Source organism: Scyliorhinus canicula, chromosome 5, assembly GCF_902713615.1.
Source record: "Scyliorhinus canicula chromosome 5, sScyCan1.1, whole genome shotgun sequence".
Lineage (NCBI taxonomy): Eukaryota > Metazoa > Chordata > Chondrichthyes > Carcharhiniformes > Scyliorhinidae > Scyliorhinus > Scyliorhinus canicula.
Window position 1 is genome coordinate 200,458,066 of NC_052150.1, and position 15,867 is coordinate 200,473,932.

General features: G+C 49.2%; 1 protein-coding gene across 9 annotated transcripts in view; it reads left to right on the forward strand.

Moving 5' to 3' along the window:
- Positions 1–15,867, forward strand: part of LOC119966517 (disco-interacting protein 2 homolog C) — a 687,551-nt gene that overhangs the window by 376,551 nt on the left and 295,133 nt on the right. For all 9 annotated transcript variants that reach the window (XM_038798337.1, XM_038798340.1, XM_038798339.1 and 6 more), the window contains one exon: positions 8,948–9,019. In XM_038798337.1, coding sequence (XP_038654265.1) covers positions 8,948–9,019 — 72 coding nt within the window. The remainder of the gene's footprint in view (positions 1–8,947; positions 9,020–15,867) is intronic.

Sequence of the window (15,867 nt, forward strand, 5' to 3'; positions counted from 1 at the left end):
TGTCCCCGTACCCTATCGTTGAGCCAGAAAGTCGAGGAAAGGTTGCCACTGCCTAAAGAACCCTTGTACCGATCCTCTCGGGGTAATTTGACCTTTTCTAGCTTAATAAAACCCGCCATGTCATTGATCCAGGACTCCACGCTTGGGGGCCTCGCATCCTTCCATTGTAGCAAGATCCTTCTCCGGGCTACTAGGGACGCAAAGGCCAGCACACCGGCCTCCTTCGCCTCCTGCACTCCTGGCTCCACCCCCACCCCAAAAATCGCGAGTCCCCATCCTGGCTTGACCCTGGATCCCAGCACCCTCGACACCGTCCTCGCCACCCCCCTCCAGATCTCCTCCAGTGCCGGGCATGCCCAGAACATATGGGCATGGTTCGCTGGACTCCCCGAACACCTGACACACCTGTCTTCACCCCCAAAGAACCTACTCATCCTCGTCCCAGTCATGTGGGCCTGGTGCAGCACCTTGAATTGGATGAGGCTAAGCCGCGCACCCGAGGAGGAAGAATTAACCCCCTCCAGGGCATCAGCCCATGTCCCGTCTTTGATTGGTTCCCCCAGTTCCCCCTCCCACTTAGCTTTCAGCTCCTCTACTGACGCCTCCTCCACCTCCTGCATAACCTTGTAGATATCAGATATCTTCCCCTTTCCGACCCAGACCCCCGAAAGCACCCTGTCACTCACCCCCCTCGCGGGAAGCGAAGGCAATCCCTCCACCTGCCGTCTAGCAAATGCCTTTACCTGCAGATACCTGAACATGTTTCCTGGGGAGCCCAAATTTCTCCTCCAACTCCCCCAGGCTCGCAAACCTCCCATCAATGAACAGGTCCCTCAGCTGTCTGATGCCCGCTCTGTGCCAACCCTGAAATCCCCCATCAATGTTCCCCGGGACGAACCTATGGTTCCCCCTTAACGGAGCCTCCATCGAGCTCCCAGATGTCACCTCCACTGCCCCCAAATCTTTGAGGGTAGCCGCCACCACCGGACTCGTGGTATACCTCGTAGGAGGGAGCTGCCACGCCACCGTTACCAGGGCCCCCAGGCTTGTATTTCCACAGGACGCCCTCTCCATCCGTTTCCATGCTGCCCCCTCCCCCTCCATCACCCACTTGCGCACCATCGACACATTGGCCGCCCAATAATACCCCGAGAGATTGGGTAACGCCAGCCCCCCCCCCCCCCCATCTCTACCCCGCTCCAAGAAATCCCTCTTCACCCTCGGGGTCCCATGCGCCCAAACAAAGCTCATGATGCTGCTGGTCACTCTTCTAAAAAAGTACCTAGGGATAAAGATGGGCAAACACTGGAAGAGGAACAAGAACCTCGGGAGAACCGTCATTTTGACGGTCTGCACTCTACCCGCCAACGATAGCGGCAGCATGTCCCATCTTTTAAATTCCTCCTCCATCTGCTCCACCAGCCTGGTAAAATTAAGCTTCTGGAGAGTCCCCCAACTCCTGGCCACCTGCACCCCCAGGTATCTGAAACTCTTCACTGCCCTCTTAAACGGGAGCCTCCCAATTCCCTCCTCCTGATCACCCGGGTGTACTACAAATACCTCGCTCTTGCCTAAATTTAACTTATAGCCCGTGAAGCCCCCAAATTCCGCTAACAGCTCCATCACCCCCGGCATTCCCCCTTCTGGGTCCGCCACATACAACAGCAGGTCGTCCGCATACAGCGATACCAGATGTTCCTCCTCACCCCACACCCCCATCTCCCTGATTCCCTCAACGCCATAGCCAAAGGTTCAATCGCCAGTGCAAAGAGCAAGGGGGACAGGGGGCACCCCTGCCTGGTCCCACGGTAGAGCCTAAAGTACTCCGGTCTCCTTCCATTGGTAACTACACTCGCCATCGGAGCCGCGTAGAGCAGCCTCACCCATTTGATGAATCCCTCCCCAAATCCGAACCGCTCCAGCACCTCCCACAGGTACCCCCACTCAACTCTATCAAACGCTTTCTCTGCATCCAGCGCCACCACTATCACCGCCTCCCCCTCCACTGCCGGCATCATAATAACATTTAGCAGTCTCCGCACATTCGTGTTGAGCTGCCGTCCCTTGACAAATCCTGTCTGGTCTTCGTGTATCACCCCTGGCACACAGTCCTCTATCCTGGTGGCCAGGATCTTCGCCAGCAACTTAGCGTCAACATTGAGGAGCGAGATAGGCCTGTATGATCCACACTGCAAGGAGTCCTTATCCTGCTTCAGGATCAGAGAGAACAGTGCCCGCGACATCGTCGGGGGCAAAGCCCCCTCCTTCCCATGCCTCATTGAAGGCTCGCACCAACAGGGGGCCCACCAGATCTGCATACTTTTTATAAAATTCCACCGGGAACCCGTCCGGCCCCGGGGCCTTACCTGATTGCATTTGTCCAATCCCCCTGACTAGCTCCTCCAACTCTTATCGGCGGCCCCAGCCCCTCTACCAGCTCCTCTTGAACCCTTGGGAAACATAGCCTGTTCATGAAGCTCTCCATCCCCCCTCTCCCCATCGGAGGTTCCGACCGGTACATTTCCTCGTCGAAGTCCCTAAAGACCCCATTTACTTCTGTCCCCTTCTGCACTACATTCCCACCCTTATCCATCACTCGACCAATTTCCCTAGCCGCATCTCGCCTACGGAGCTGATGCGCCAACATCCTGCTCTCCTTCTCCCCATACTCATATACCGTGCCCTGCGACCTCCTCCACTGTGCCTCCGCCTTTCTGGTGGTCAACAAGTCAAATTTGGCCTGCAAACTACGCCGTTCCCCCAGCAACCCCTCCTCCGGTGCCTCCGCGTATCTCCTGTCCACATCCAGGAGCTCCCCCACCAGTCTCTCCCTCTCCTTCCTCTCCCTCCTTTCCCTATGGGCCCGGATGGAGATCAGCTCCCCCCGGATCACTGCTTTCAGAGCCTCCCAAACCATCCCCACCCGGACCTCCCCCGTGTCATTGGTATCAAGATACCCCTCAATACTTCCCCGGACCCTCCTACACACCTCCTTATCAGCCAGCATCCCCACATCCAGGCGTCAGAGCGGGCGCTGGTCCCGCGCCTCCCCCATCTCCAGATCAACCCAGTGCGGAGCATGGTCTGAAATTGCTATGGCCGAATTCTCGGCATCCTGCACCCTCGGGATCAATCCCCTGCTCAGGATGAAAAAATCTATTCGGGAATAAACCCTATGGACATGAGAGAAAAAGGAATACTCCCACGCTCTCGGTCTCCCAAACCTCCAGGGATCCATCCCTCCCATCTGGTCCATGAATCCCCTCAGCACTTTGGACGCCGCCGGTCTCCTACCCGTCCTTGAACTGGACCGGTCCAGTGGGGGATCCAGCACTGTGTTAAAGTCTCCCCCCATGATCAGGCCCCCTGCCTCCAGGTCCGGAATGCGGCCCAACAAGCGCCTCATGAAGCCAGCATCATCCCAATTCGGGGCATATACATTAACCAGCACCACCTTCTCTCCCTGCAGCCTACCCTTCACCATAATATATCTGCCCTCCTTGTCCGACACCGCCTCAGCCGCCACGAACGCCACCCTCTTCCCCACCAGAATCGCCACCCCCCGGTTCTTCGCATCCAATCCTGAGTGAAAAACCTGCCCCACCCACCCCTTCCTCAGACGAACCTGGTCCGCCATCTTCAAGTGGGTCTTCTGGAGCCTAGCCACGTTCACCTCCAACCCCTTCAGATGAGAAAATACCCTGGTTCTCTTAACCAGCCCATTCAGCCCCCTCACGTTCCAGGTAATCAGCCGGATCAGAGGGCAACCCACCCCCCTCCCCCGCCAGCTAGCCATAGCTTATCGACTGCTCGCCCCAGGCCAGCTCGCCCCGCCCGACCCGTTCCCCATGGCGATAACGCCTCTCCTCTACCCCCCCGGCCCACACCAGCTCTTTCCTGGCCATTCCAGCAGCAACCCGGTATCCCCCCCCCCCCCCCCCCCCCACCAAAGGCTAGGACCCCTCCTAGCCGCGACGCACCCTCCATGGTACTTCTGTGAGTCAGCTGACTTCTGCTGACCCCGGCAGCTCCCGCCAGAACCCATCCCCTCCCGGCATGGGGTCATCCTCCTCTGACCACACCTCCTTAGCACCGCTTCAGCGCGGGTAAGAAAACCAGTAGAGGCCACGCCCCCACCGCCAGCTCCGCCTCCCCCTGCCCCGCAGCGCGGGAAACCAGAGGAAAGCCCGCGCTTTCACACTGCCACACCCCAGCCTTCTAACGCAGTTCCCCAACATCCAGTTTCACCCCAACCCCCAGCCCCGTACAGAAGAGAACATATAAAACACAAACCCCCAACATTCCCCACATACCCCACACCCATACCCAACAGACAGACCCACCATGGAAACAGAGCAAAAAGAAAACCAGCATAAAAAACACACATGTCAAAGTTTTAGAACAGCAACAGCGAAAACAGCAACGGCCATAGTGTGTCCCCAGACCCTAGTTCGAGTCCAGCTTCTCCGCCTGTACAAAGGCCCACGCCTCCTCCGGGGACTCGAAGTAGTGGTGCCGGTCCTTTTATGTCACCTACAGGCGCGCAGGCTGCAGCATTCCAAATCTGACCTGCTTGGCATGCAGCACTGCCTTCGTCCGGTTGAACCCAGCCCGCCGCTTAGCCACCTCCGCACTCCAGTCCTGGTAGATTTGCACTACCGAATTCTCCCACTTGCTGCTCCTCTCTTTCTTGGCCCAGCGCAGCACACACTCCTGGTCGCTGAATCGATGTAACCGCACCAGCACCGCCCGCGGGGGTTCATTTGCCTTAGGCCTCCTGGCCAGCACTCTGTGAGCTCCCTCAAGCTCCAGGGGCAAATGGAAGGACCCCGCCCCCATCAACGAGCTCAACATCGTGGTCACATACGACGGCAGATCCGACCCCTCCAGCCCCTCCGCCAGGCCCAGGATCCTCAAATTCTTTTGCCTCGTGCGAACGTCCAGCTCCTCCAAGCGGTCTTGCCACTTTTTGTGAAGTGCCTCGTGCAACTCCACTTTCCCCACGAGGACCATGGTCCTCCTCCTCCCGCTCAGCGGCCTGCTGCTGCAACTCCCGAATGGACGCCTCCTGGGCCGCCTGGGTCCCAAGCAGCTTGTTGGTAGTCGCATTCAGGGAGTCCAGCAGCTCAGCCTTCAGCTCCGCAAAACAGCGCAGAAGAGAGGCCTGCTGCTCCTGCGCCCACTTCCACCAATCCTCGGGTGTTCCGCCGGCCGCCATTTTGTCCTTCTTCCCCCGCTTTTCTTGAGGAGCTGCTGCATCTTTTTCCTTTGCCCCACTCCGGGTGAGCACCATAAATTATGGGGAATGCTCCTCTAGACACCTTCCCCCACCGAGATTCGTCGAAACAACGCCGTTTGGGGCCCTTAAATCGGCCCAAAAGTCCTTAAGTAGCGGGAGCTGCCGAACATGCGGCTTAGCTCCGCATAGCCGCAACCGGAAGTCGACTCAACATAGTTGTTGATGCAATCATTGCAGTTTACGTATAGAGGATGTTATAAACCAGTTGGTTTTTAATCTGATTGTCACGTCTTTACTAGCTCCCTTTGAAAAAGGAAATTGCTTGTCTTTTTATTTTTAAATTAATAAATATTAAGATCAGCAGCCTGTCGGTAGCTTTTAAAAAAAAAAAAATTGCTTGCTTTTGAAAGCTTCTTCACACTCTTGCTGGTGTAGATTTTGGAGTGGTTTCTAAATTAAACTTGAATGTGGTGATATGCATCACTGTAATTAAACAAGGGGTTAATGTAAATACACTACAACTACGTAAACACTAGAGGGAGCACCGGACATGCAGACATACAGCTAATGAACACATAGAATAGGACACGATAAATGGGCAGTCATGACACCCAGAGGTGACACCACTACAAGGGGACATTACACAACCCATATATATAAGGACAGGGCACACATGCTCTTTCTCTTTCAGGCGAAACTCAGAGAGAAGGACAGGGGCAGATCAGAAGCATCACACCCACCACGTGTCTTAGAGCAGACTGGTTAGTTAGACTGAGTTACTATAGCAAGATTAGTAGGAGAGTCGAACTCATAGAGAACTGTGCTAATGGTTCAATAAATCACATTGAACTTCAAAGTCTGGAGTATCTTTTGGTCAAAGCTGCATCGAGTTGCAGCCTGTGTTATCCCAGAGTACATACACGTCAGTGAGCTCTTTTGAGATGTAATAACTTTCATTTAATTAGATTCTCCTTTCATTGCATTGTTTTATGCTCCTCATGGAGATCAATAAACCAAAAGAACCAAATTTATCGAATGGCCCGAATGAAAAACCAATGAACAGAATTTCACCTTTTTTAATGTAGCCTTTACTTTCACAATCAAGCTAAAATCAACATAAATTAACAGGCAAATCACAGACAATATTAATTATAAATTACTCATTTAAAATGCAGACAAAAGAATTACCTTTATCCAAGTTACGACACTGCATACCGTACGGTCGATTTTGATCAGTCAGTTACTTTGATACAATGGAAATAGCGGTGGCAACATTCTTTAAAAAAATTTACTCTCTCACAAAATGAGGTGAATGCTGCCTAGGCCAGCTGCCGTCGAGAAGGTGGTGGTGCACCACCTCCTTGAACCTTTGCAGTCCGCATGGCGTAGGTGTCATTATGCAGGGAGTTCCAGGGTTTTGACCCAGTGACAGTGAAGGAAGGTGACATAGTTCCAAGCCAGGGTGCTGTGTAGTTTGGATGTTAACTTGCGGGTGGTGGTTTTACCATGCTTCCGCTGCCCCTGTCCTTCGAGGCGATAGAAGTCACGGGTTTAAAGGAGCTTCGTATCCTCTTGTTGCTCAGTCAAAATCCTGGAACTCCTTTCCGAAAGAACACTGCAGATGTACTTGCACCACATGGCATGCAGCAGTTCACCACCTTTTCAAGGATAATTAGGAATTGGCTGCACTCACATCCCAAGAACGACTTGTGAAAAATTTGCTATTATTTCACAGCAAAATTCATGTTGGTTTTATTTTGGAAGGAGAGCAGTACGTTGTCACAGTGGTTAGCACTGCTGCCTCACAGCACCAGGGACCCGGGTTCAATTCCAGCCTTGGATGACTGCCTGTGTCGAGTTTGCACTTTCCTCGTGTCTGCGTGGAACTCCTCCGGGTGCTCCAGATTCTTCCAACAAAAATGAAATGAAATGACCAACAGTCCAAAGGTTTGAAGGTTAGGTGGATTGGCCATTCTAAATTGCCCGTTAGTATGCAAAGATTTGCAGTTAGGTGAGGTTACGTGGATAGGGCAGGGGAATGGGCCTTGTTGTGTTCTTTGTTTTAGTTCTTTTAGGATGGTGAAGGTTGTAGTGCTAACAAAGAATAGCAAGTGGTGTCTAATAAACAAAGCTAATTTATTACACTACACTGAATTTGATTTGAACATATTACTAAGGAATTAGTCAAGTAAAGATTACACTATTCATGGAATCATAGAATTTATAGTGCAGAAGGAGGCCATTTGGCCCATCAGGTCTGCACTGGCCCTTAGAAAGAGCACCCTACCCAAGCGCACACCATCACTCTATCCCTGTAACCCAGTAACCCCACCCAACCTTTTTTAGACACTAAGCGCAATTTAGCATGACCAAACCACCTAACCTGCACATCTTTGGACTGTGGGAGGAAACCAGAGCACCCGGAGGAAGCCCACGCAGACACTGGGAGAACGTGCAGACTGTGCACATACAGTAACCCAAGCCGGGAACGAACCTGGGACCCTGATGCTGTGAAGCAACTGTGCTAACCACTATGCTGCCATGCTGCCCAATATAGTATCAACTATATTATTAGTTAAACTCACAACTACTCTGTCTTGCTCTCCATCTATTTCCATCTATCTCCCAGAAGTCGAGAAGGCATGTCATATTTATATGGTTGTTCTATAGCAGCATATAGTGACTTGAGTAATAATATTACATTAACCCTTTATGTGCTTTACAATATCCACGGCCTGGGCGGGTGCTCTTTCAGAGGGTTGGTGCAGACTCGATGGGCTGAATAGCCTCGTTCTGCACTGTAGCAATTCTATGGTTCTATGGAAAGGGGAAGTAACATAATAAGATTAAAGATGCAGTGTGGAAAATCATCCAGAAATGTTGGTGCTTATGAATGTCTAGTCGATATATTGTAAACTGAAATATATGATGTTAAAGCTTAGCACATGTGGATCTGGACAACAACAGATGACAAACTGGATGACTTGATATTAAATTCCTTGGGATAGCCGTGATCATTATTTTCTTATTACACCTAGTTATGGAAGTGTTAGTAATTTTTTTTGACACATTGGGTGTGATTTGAGCTGTGATAATCTAATTACCCACTAATGAAAGATGTTTTTAAAAAAAAAAACGAAATATTGGAAAACGAAAGGAAAACAAAATGTTGGAGACACATAACAGATCTGTTAGAATAGAAATGTGAACATTTTGAGCAGAGATCCTTTGTGAGACGTCGCCTGATCCTTTTTTTAAAAAAAGGTTTCTTGCTCTATCATTGTTTTTCTCTGATGCTGATGGAAGTGCTGTCTTATTTCCGGAACTTTCTACCTTTATTAAATAGAAATGATTGAACCTGGTAGATAATTCGTTTTGACAGCGATTACAGGCCCATAACTAATGCATAATTCATTGTTGATTACTTTAATGAAAGTGCCTGTGTTATTCTGAAAAGCTGCTGATGACTAGCCAGCAAAGATTGAAACCATAAGCCTGCCCAATCCTACTGAAACAAATTGTACTAGGTTTCATTTCGCAAAATGATCACTTGTGTGGATAAGGATTTCAGAAGACTATGACCCAGGATGGTCTGATTTGATGAGAAGTGCCAAAGCAGCTGTTGTGATGGAAGCATAGCAGACCTTGGCACGGTAATTTATTCTGCGTGCTTTCATTTAGTAATGGCTTGTTTTCTTTCGTTTACAGGAGACATCACACAGAAAGGCTATGAAAAGAAGAAATCCAAACTGCTTGGGGCTTACTTGCCACAACCTCCAGGTATGTTAAGTCACCTGTAAAGAAAAGATAACCTTTTAACAGCACGAGCAAAATGACATATGAAGCAGATAATAACATGTCCAACGCTGGTGAGACCAGTGAGTCTCATGTCAGTGGTGGGGAAACTATTGGAGAAAATTCTGACGGAGAGAATCTATCTCAACTTGGAGAGGGCAAGGTTTGATCAGGAATGGTCAGCCTGGCTTTGTCAGAGGGAGGTCATGCCTAACGATTTTGATTAAATTTTTTGAGCACGTGACCAGGTGTGTAGATGAGGGCAGTGCAGTCGATGTAGTTTACATGGATTTCAGCAAACCTTTGACAAGGACCCATTTGGGACCTTGGTAAGAAGGCAAGTGCACACTGGTTACAGGGTAATTGATAAGGTAGGTTCAAAATTGGCTTAGTTGTAGGAGACAGAGGGTGATGACAGACCACTGCTTTGGTGACTGGAAGCCAGTGGACACCACAGAGATCTGTGCTGGGTCCCTTATTGTATGTCATTTATATAAATGACATAGATGACTATGTGGGGGATAGGATGAGTACGTTTGCGGATGACCCAAATATTGGCTGGGTAGTTAATTGTGAGGTTGAGTGTCTTGGGTTACAGGAAGACATAGACAGAATGGGCAGAAAAGTGGCAGATGGAATTTAACGCTGAAAAGTGTGAGGTGATACACTTTGAAAGAAGTAATGTGACATGAATGGCCTTCCACTGGGAAGTTCCGAGGAACAAAGGAACCTTGGTGTGTTGTCCATAGAGCTCTGAAGGCAGAAGAGCAGGTTAATAGGGTGGCGAAAAAGGCATATGGGACACTTGCCTTTATCAATTGAGGCATAGATTACAAAACCAGGGAGGTCATGTTAGAGTTGTATAGAACTTTGGTGAGGCCACAGCTGCAGTACTGTGTGTAATTCTAGTCACCACATTATAGGGAGGATGCAATTGCACTGGAGGAATTTCTTCAGCCAGAGGGTGGTGAATCTATGGAACTTTTTGCCGCAGAAGCCTGTGGAGGCCAAAACACTGAGTGTCTTCAAGACAGAGATAGATAGGTTCTTGATTAATAAGTGGATCAGGGGTGATGGGGAGAAGGCAAGAGAATGGGGATTAGAAAATATCAGCCATGATTGAATGGCAGAGCAGATTTCATGGGCCGCGTGGCCTAATTCTGCTCCTATGTCTTATGGTCTTTTGGTGAGGAGGAGATTCACCAGGATGTTGCCTGGGATGGAACTTTTAAGTTATGAAGAGAGGTTTGATAGGCTTGGGTTGTTTTTGCTGGAGCAGAGAAGACTGAGGGGCAACCTAGTCAAGGAGTACAGGATTATGAGGAGCATGGACAGGTTGGATAAGGAGCAGCTGTTTCCCTTAGCTGAAGGGTCAGTTACGAGGGGACACATCTTCAGGGGCAGGGGTTTTAGGGGTGATTTGAGGAAAATCATTTTTACCCAAAGGGTGGTGACAGCTTGGAATGCAATGGCGGGACAGTGGTAGAGGTGGGTTGCCTCACATCCTTTAGAAATTACCTGATGAGCACTTGGCAAGTCATAACATTCAAGGCTATGGGCCAAATGCTGGAAATGGGTTTAGGTAGTCCTGTCAGGTGTTTTCATGCGTCAATGCATTCTTGATGGACTGAAAGACATTTTCTGCACTGGATTATTCTGTGATTCTGTGATATCGAAGAATGCATTTGCAAAGAATATTTCAATTCAATCTATAAATCCATCCATAGAATCCCTGCAGTGGAGAAGCAGGTCATTCGGCCCATCAAGTTTACACCGATCCTCTGAAAGAGCACCCTACCAAGGCCCACTCTCCCATCCTATCAGCATAACCCCACCTAACCTGCACATATTTGGACGGTGGGAAGAAACCGGAGCACCCGGCATAAACCCACAGACTTGGGGAGAAGGTGCAGACTCCACATGGACAAGTCACCCAAGGCCAGAATCGGACCGGAGTCCCTGCCGCCGTGAGGCAGCCACGCTAACCACTGTGCCACCGTGCTACAAATGTGTTTGTCATCATTTTTAAAGTACGATTGGTGTGCCCCACATCACAAAATTAATTTTGATGATTTGAGATTATTTTGTCTCAGCTAGTGCTCTTCAGTCATCAATTGAATTGAGAACATTAAGTAGTGAGGAGCCAGTATAATAGTCTATGTAATATCTGAATAGTCTATGTAATATCTGAATGTTACATTCATATTCTTGAGTGTTGCGATTCCAGCAGACTTGTGACTTGAGTCATGAATGGAATCATGGGGAAGACAAAGGATTTGACGTTTCATTTTGCATGACTAAATTTCTTCTCACAGTCTAAAGCTTTCTTTAAATAAGGTAGTTGCGGTATTTTGTGGAATATTTATTGTGATTTGAAAAGAGCAGAAATGCTTGCTCATTTTCCAGTTATAATAATCACAGCTCGTTGATAATGAAGCTGCACATGCCAGCCTACGACCAGACTTGGACAATATCCGGACTTGGATTGACAAGTACCAAGTAGCATTTATGCCACCTAAGTCGCCTGTAATTATCATGGCAAAGTCGAGCCAACTTCCCATGATATTCAAAGGCACAGTCATTGCTCAGTACTGCACTATCAACATCAACAGCATCATTGGCCACAAGATTAACTTGACCAGCAAGCATGCCTAGAAGAGCAGCACTGGTTTTATACATGGTCAAAGCTGATCGCTTAAAGGATCGCGGAATTGTCCCAGCGCAGAAGGTGGCCATTTGGCTTGTCATGTCTGCAAAACTTGTTCAGCATGTACAAGGTTCAAATCCTATAGGCAGTGGAATATCCACTGACAGCATCTGAACACAACTCGGAGATTGACATCCTACTCAACAGAGCAGTTTGCTTCATTCTTGGCTTTTGCCGCTGGTCTCGACGCTCTTCACTTCTTCCACAAGTGCACTGTGGCTGCAGTGTGCACCGTTTACTGGAAACAAATGTGGGAACTCATCAATGTCACTTTGGCAGCAACTTACTTCTCCGCAACCTCTACCATCCAGATGGACCAGAATGGCAATGTTACAGAAACATGGCCATCCACAGGTTCCCCTCCAAAGTTGCATGTCATCCCAACTTTCACATGTTCCTTTATTGCTGCTGGGTAGGAATGTTGAAATTTCCTACCTGACACCCTGGATGGATCAACAGGGCCACAAGGACCACAGTTCAGGGCAGCTGAGGTGAGGTTAGATGACATTTGGCATTTTAGTGTTAGGTCATATCCCAATAATAAGTATTTTTTTAAAAATTGGCTGATGATTTTCTGCTTTTGGTTTTGGTTTGTAGCAATCTTTGCAGTTAGGTTCCGTTCTTTGGGGCAAAAGCTTGTCGAGCCAAGATGCATGCCCTTTTCAAAACAGAATCAACTACAGCAGTGCTGTCTCATGCTACAGTGTGATATTTTCACCATCTGTTTTATATGCGATATTTGGAACCTTTTTTGGCCCAGGATCATATGTAGAATTTGCAACACAAAGGCTACTAGATTCAACTGGCCTCTTCTGGTTATTCCTGCTCCACATGTGCCTCCTCTTGACTTAATTCATCCCACCCATCAGCATAACCTATTCTCCCCCCCCCCCCCCCCCCCACAATGTACTTATCTAATTTCTCTTCAATGCATCTATGGCGTTTACTTCAGCTACTCTGCATTTTAGCCACATATTGATTTTATGCGCACATATCAGCTTCAATCACTTAGTAATGAAAACCCTTCTCTCTAAACGTTATTGGTTTTTGACGGCGATCTATCTCGATGACATGGGGTTTGTATACTGACACTGCACATTTGGGACTCTTTGGTCTTGGGTAACGGCTCGGGACACGGATGAGAGGGGAGCAGGATCATAAGTTGCCAACAATAGTTCCCGGAAAACTTCATTTTCTTGGAGCCAAGTTTGGGTTAGGCCATCCTATGGGTGCAACTAATTATTTTTATTCTCGTATATTTTATCTTTTCAACCATGCCATTGTACAAGAGAGGTGTTCAGGTTTAACAACATAACTGTTTTTTAACAAAACAAGATATTGTGGATGCTGGAAATCTGAATTCGAAAAAAAGTACTGGGACTACTCGGGTCTGGCAGCATCAGTGGAGAGAGAAACAGAGTTAACATTTCGAGTTGAATATTGCCCTTCCGAACCGAAGGAAGGTAGAAATGTGATGGGCCTTATGCCATTGAAAGGCAGAAGGGGGAGGAGGAACAAAAGAGGAGGGGGGGCCAAGGGCTGTATGCTTCAAAGTAAAAATGCGCAGCTTAGTGTCAATGTCGCTGGGCGTGGCGGGCTCTGTACTAGGTTACAGAGGGTATGCTGATTGTCATGGGAGCACCTGCAGCCTGTAGGTTGGGAACACACAATATTTGGCAGGGATGGGGGGGGGGGGGGGGGGGGGCAGAGAAACCCCCATAAATTTTCCACGATGACATAGTGGAAGGCAGGAATGCAGCTTTGGAAAGCAAAGGATGGAATAGCTGCATAAATCCTGCCATCCCATCAGTGATGGGGAGTCACAGGTTAACAATTAATGCCATGCATTAGTAGCAAACTGATTCCATTCATTCACCACAAGCAACCAAGAGTGGTTCAGCCCTGAAGTCACAAGTTCTCGTCCCCCACAGGGCTCCAGATGTCAGATCTGTAGAATGGAATGCTGCTCACCACCTGTGTGCTAGATTCTCAGGGTAAGGTAGCATGAGGAACAATGCTGACAAAACTTAGCTGCCCCACTTTTCACATGGGTGTCTCATTCACAGCTTTATTTTCTGCATCCTCTAACCATTGTGGCCTTCAGTATATGTTTTCAGAGAGGACACAAAAGTGATAGTGGATCCAGTGGTTCAGGCAGCTTTTCTCTGAATCTTCATTCCAGGCAGGAGGCGAAGGAGGGAAAGGCATTACTGCATGCAGCTCCAGCAGGAGGCACTGTCTGGGGGTCATGGCCAGGAGGAGCCTGAGCATCAACAGGAGTCTGAGGAGCAGGGACCCCAGACAGTGGCGATGACTCGCCACACCGAGGGTCTGCAGTCTATCAGTCTCTCACCCACACATGAGTGAGAGGCAGTGCAGGGCAAGCCAGTGATTATCCAGAGATCTCGGGCGGGATTCTCTGATCCTGTGCCGATTTGGAGAATTACGGGGTGGGGGGGGGGGGGGCAAGGAGAGAGGCACGAATCCTGGCACGCTGCTCCAACACCGGGCCGCTTATTCTCCGGTGACCAGAGAATCGTTGCCAATGGTGCACGCGCGGTCGCCATCACAATATCTTGTTTTGTTAACAAACAGTTATGTTGTTAAACCTGAACACCTCTGATGTACAACTCGATGAACCGAGTTCCCGCCGGCGTAGTTTGTGTGTGGTCCTACCCGGTGGTACCGCAGCATTCTGGCTGCGGGAGCCGTCCTGGGTGAGGGGGGATCCAACTCTGGGGGGTCTCCACGGTGGCCAGGCCAGCAATCGGGGCTACTGATCAGCAGGTGGGCTAATTTGGCGGGGCGGGGGGCTAGGTATCTCTGCGCCAGGCCCCTATAGGTCTCCAGCATGCTGCGTGGAGGCCGGTGTGGAGATGGCAACCAACAAGCATGCGCAGATCCGCACCGGCCATGCTGGGGCCCATATCATGGGGGATCGCTGTTCCTAGTGGCCAGATGACGCCGTCGTAAAACGCTCAGGGGTTTACGATGGCGTCAACACTCTGCCGCTGGAACAGAGAATCCCGCTCCTCATCCGTCACATATGCCACATGCTCCGAGAATACTTGACACCACACTGGTTTGGAGGCTTCCCTTGGCCCTGAAGGTGACAGCAGCACTCAACTTCTTGGCCTCTGGATCTTCCCAGGGATCAACTGGTGACCTGTACAGTATTTCTCTGTCAGCAGCACATTGCCGCATAAAGGAGGTGATCGATGTCCTTTACAGCAAGGCCCATCATTAAGTAAACATTGTTCTCGACAAGGATAGTCAGGCACTGAGATTCATGGGCGTTCACAGCTACCATTCAATGATGAAATATGAGTGCAAGCTAGTTAGTTATGTAAAAGAAGATAGGAAGAGTTTTTTTCAATATGTAAAAGGTAAGAGAGAGGCAAAAATAGACATTGGACCACTGGAAAATGTGGCTGGAGAAGTAATAATAGGAAACGAAGAAATGGCAGAGAAACTGAATAGTTACTTTGCATCAGTCTTCACAGTGACAGACACCAGTGCGATGCCAGAGCTTCAGGAGAATCGAGGGGTAGAGGTGAGTGCAGTGGCCATCACTAAGGAGAAGGTTCTGGGAAACTGAAAAGTCTGAAGATGGATAAATAACCTGGACCGGATGGACTACACCCTAGGGTTCTAAAAGAGATAGCTGAGGATATTGTGGAGGCATTGGTGGTGATCTTTCAGGAATCAGTGGAGGCAGGAAGGGTCCCAGAAGACTGGAAAGTGGCTAATGTATCACCGGTGTTTAAGAAGGGTGGGGGGTGGAAGACAGTAAATTATAGGCTGGTTAGCCTGGCTTTGGTCATTGGTAAGATTTTAGAGTCCATTTGTAAGATGAGGTAACGTAGTACTCGGAAGTGCATGATAAAATAGGACTGAGTCAGCACGGCTTCATCATGGGGAGGTCATGTCTGACAAATCTGTTAGAGTTCTTTGAGGAGGTAACAATGAAGTTAGACAAAGGAGAACCAGTGGACGTGATTTATTTAGATTTACAGAGGCTTTTGACAAGGTGCCGCATAGGGGACTGTTAAATAAGTTAAAAGCCCATGGTGTTAAGGGGAAGATCCTGGCATGGTAAAGGATTGGCTGAGAGTGGGGATAAAGG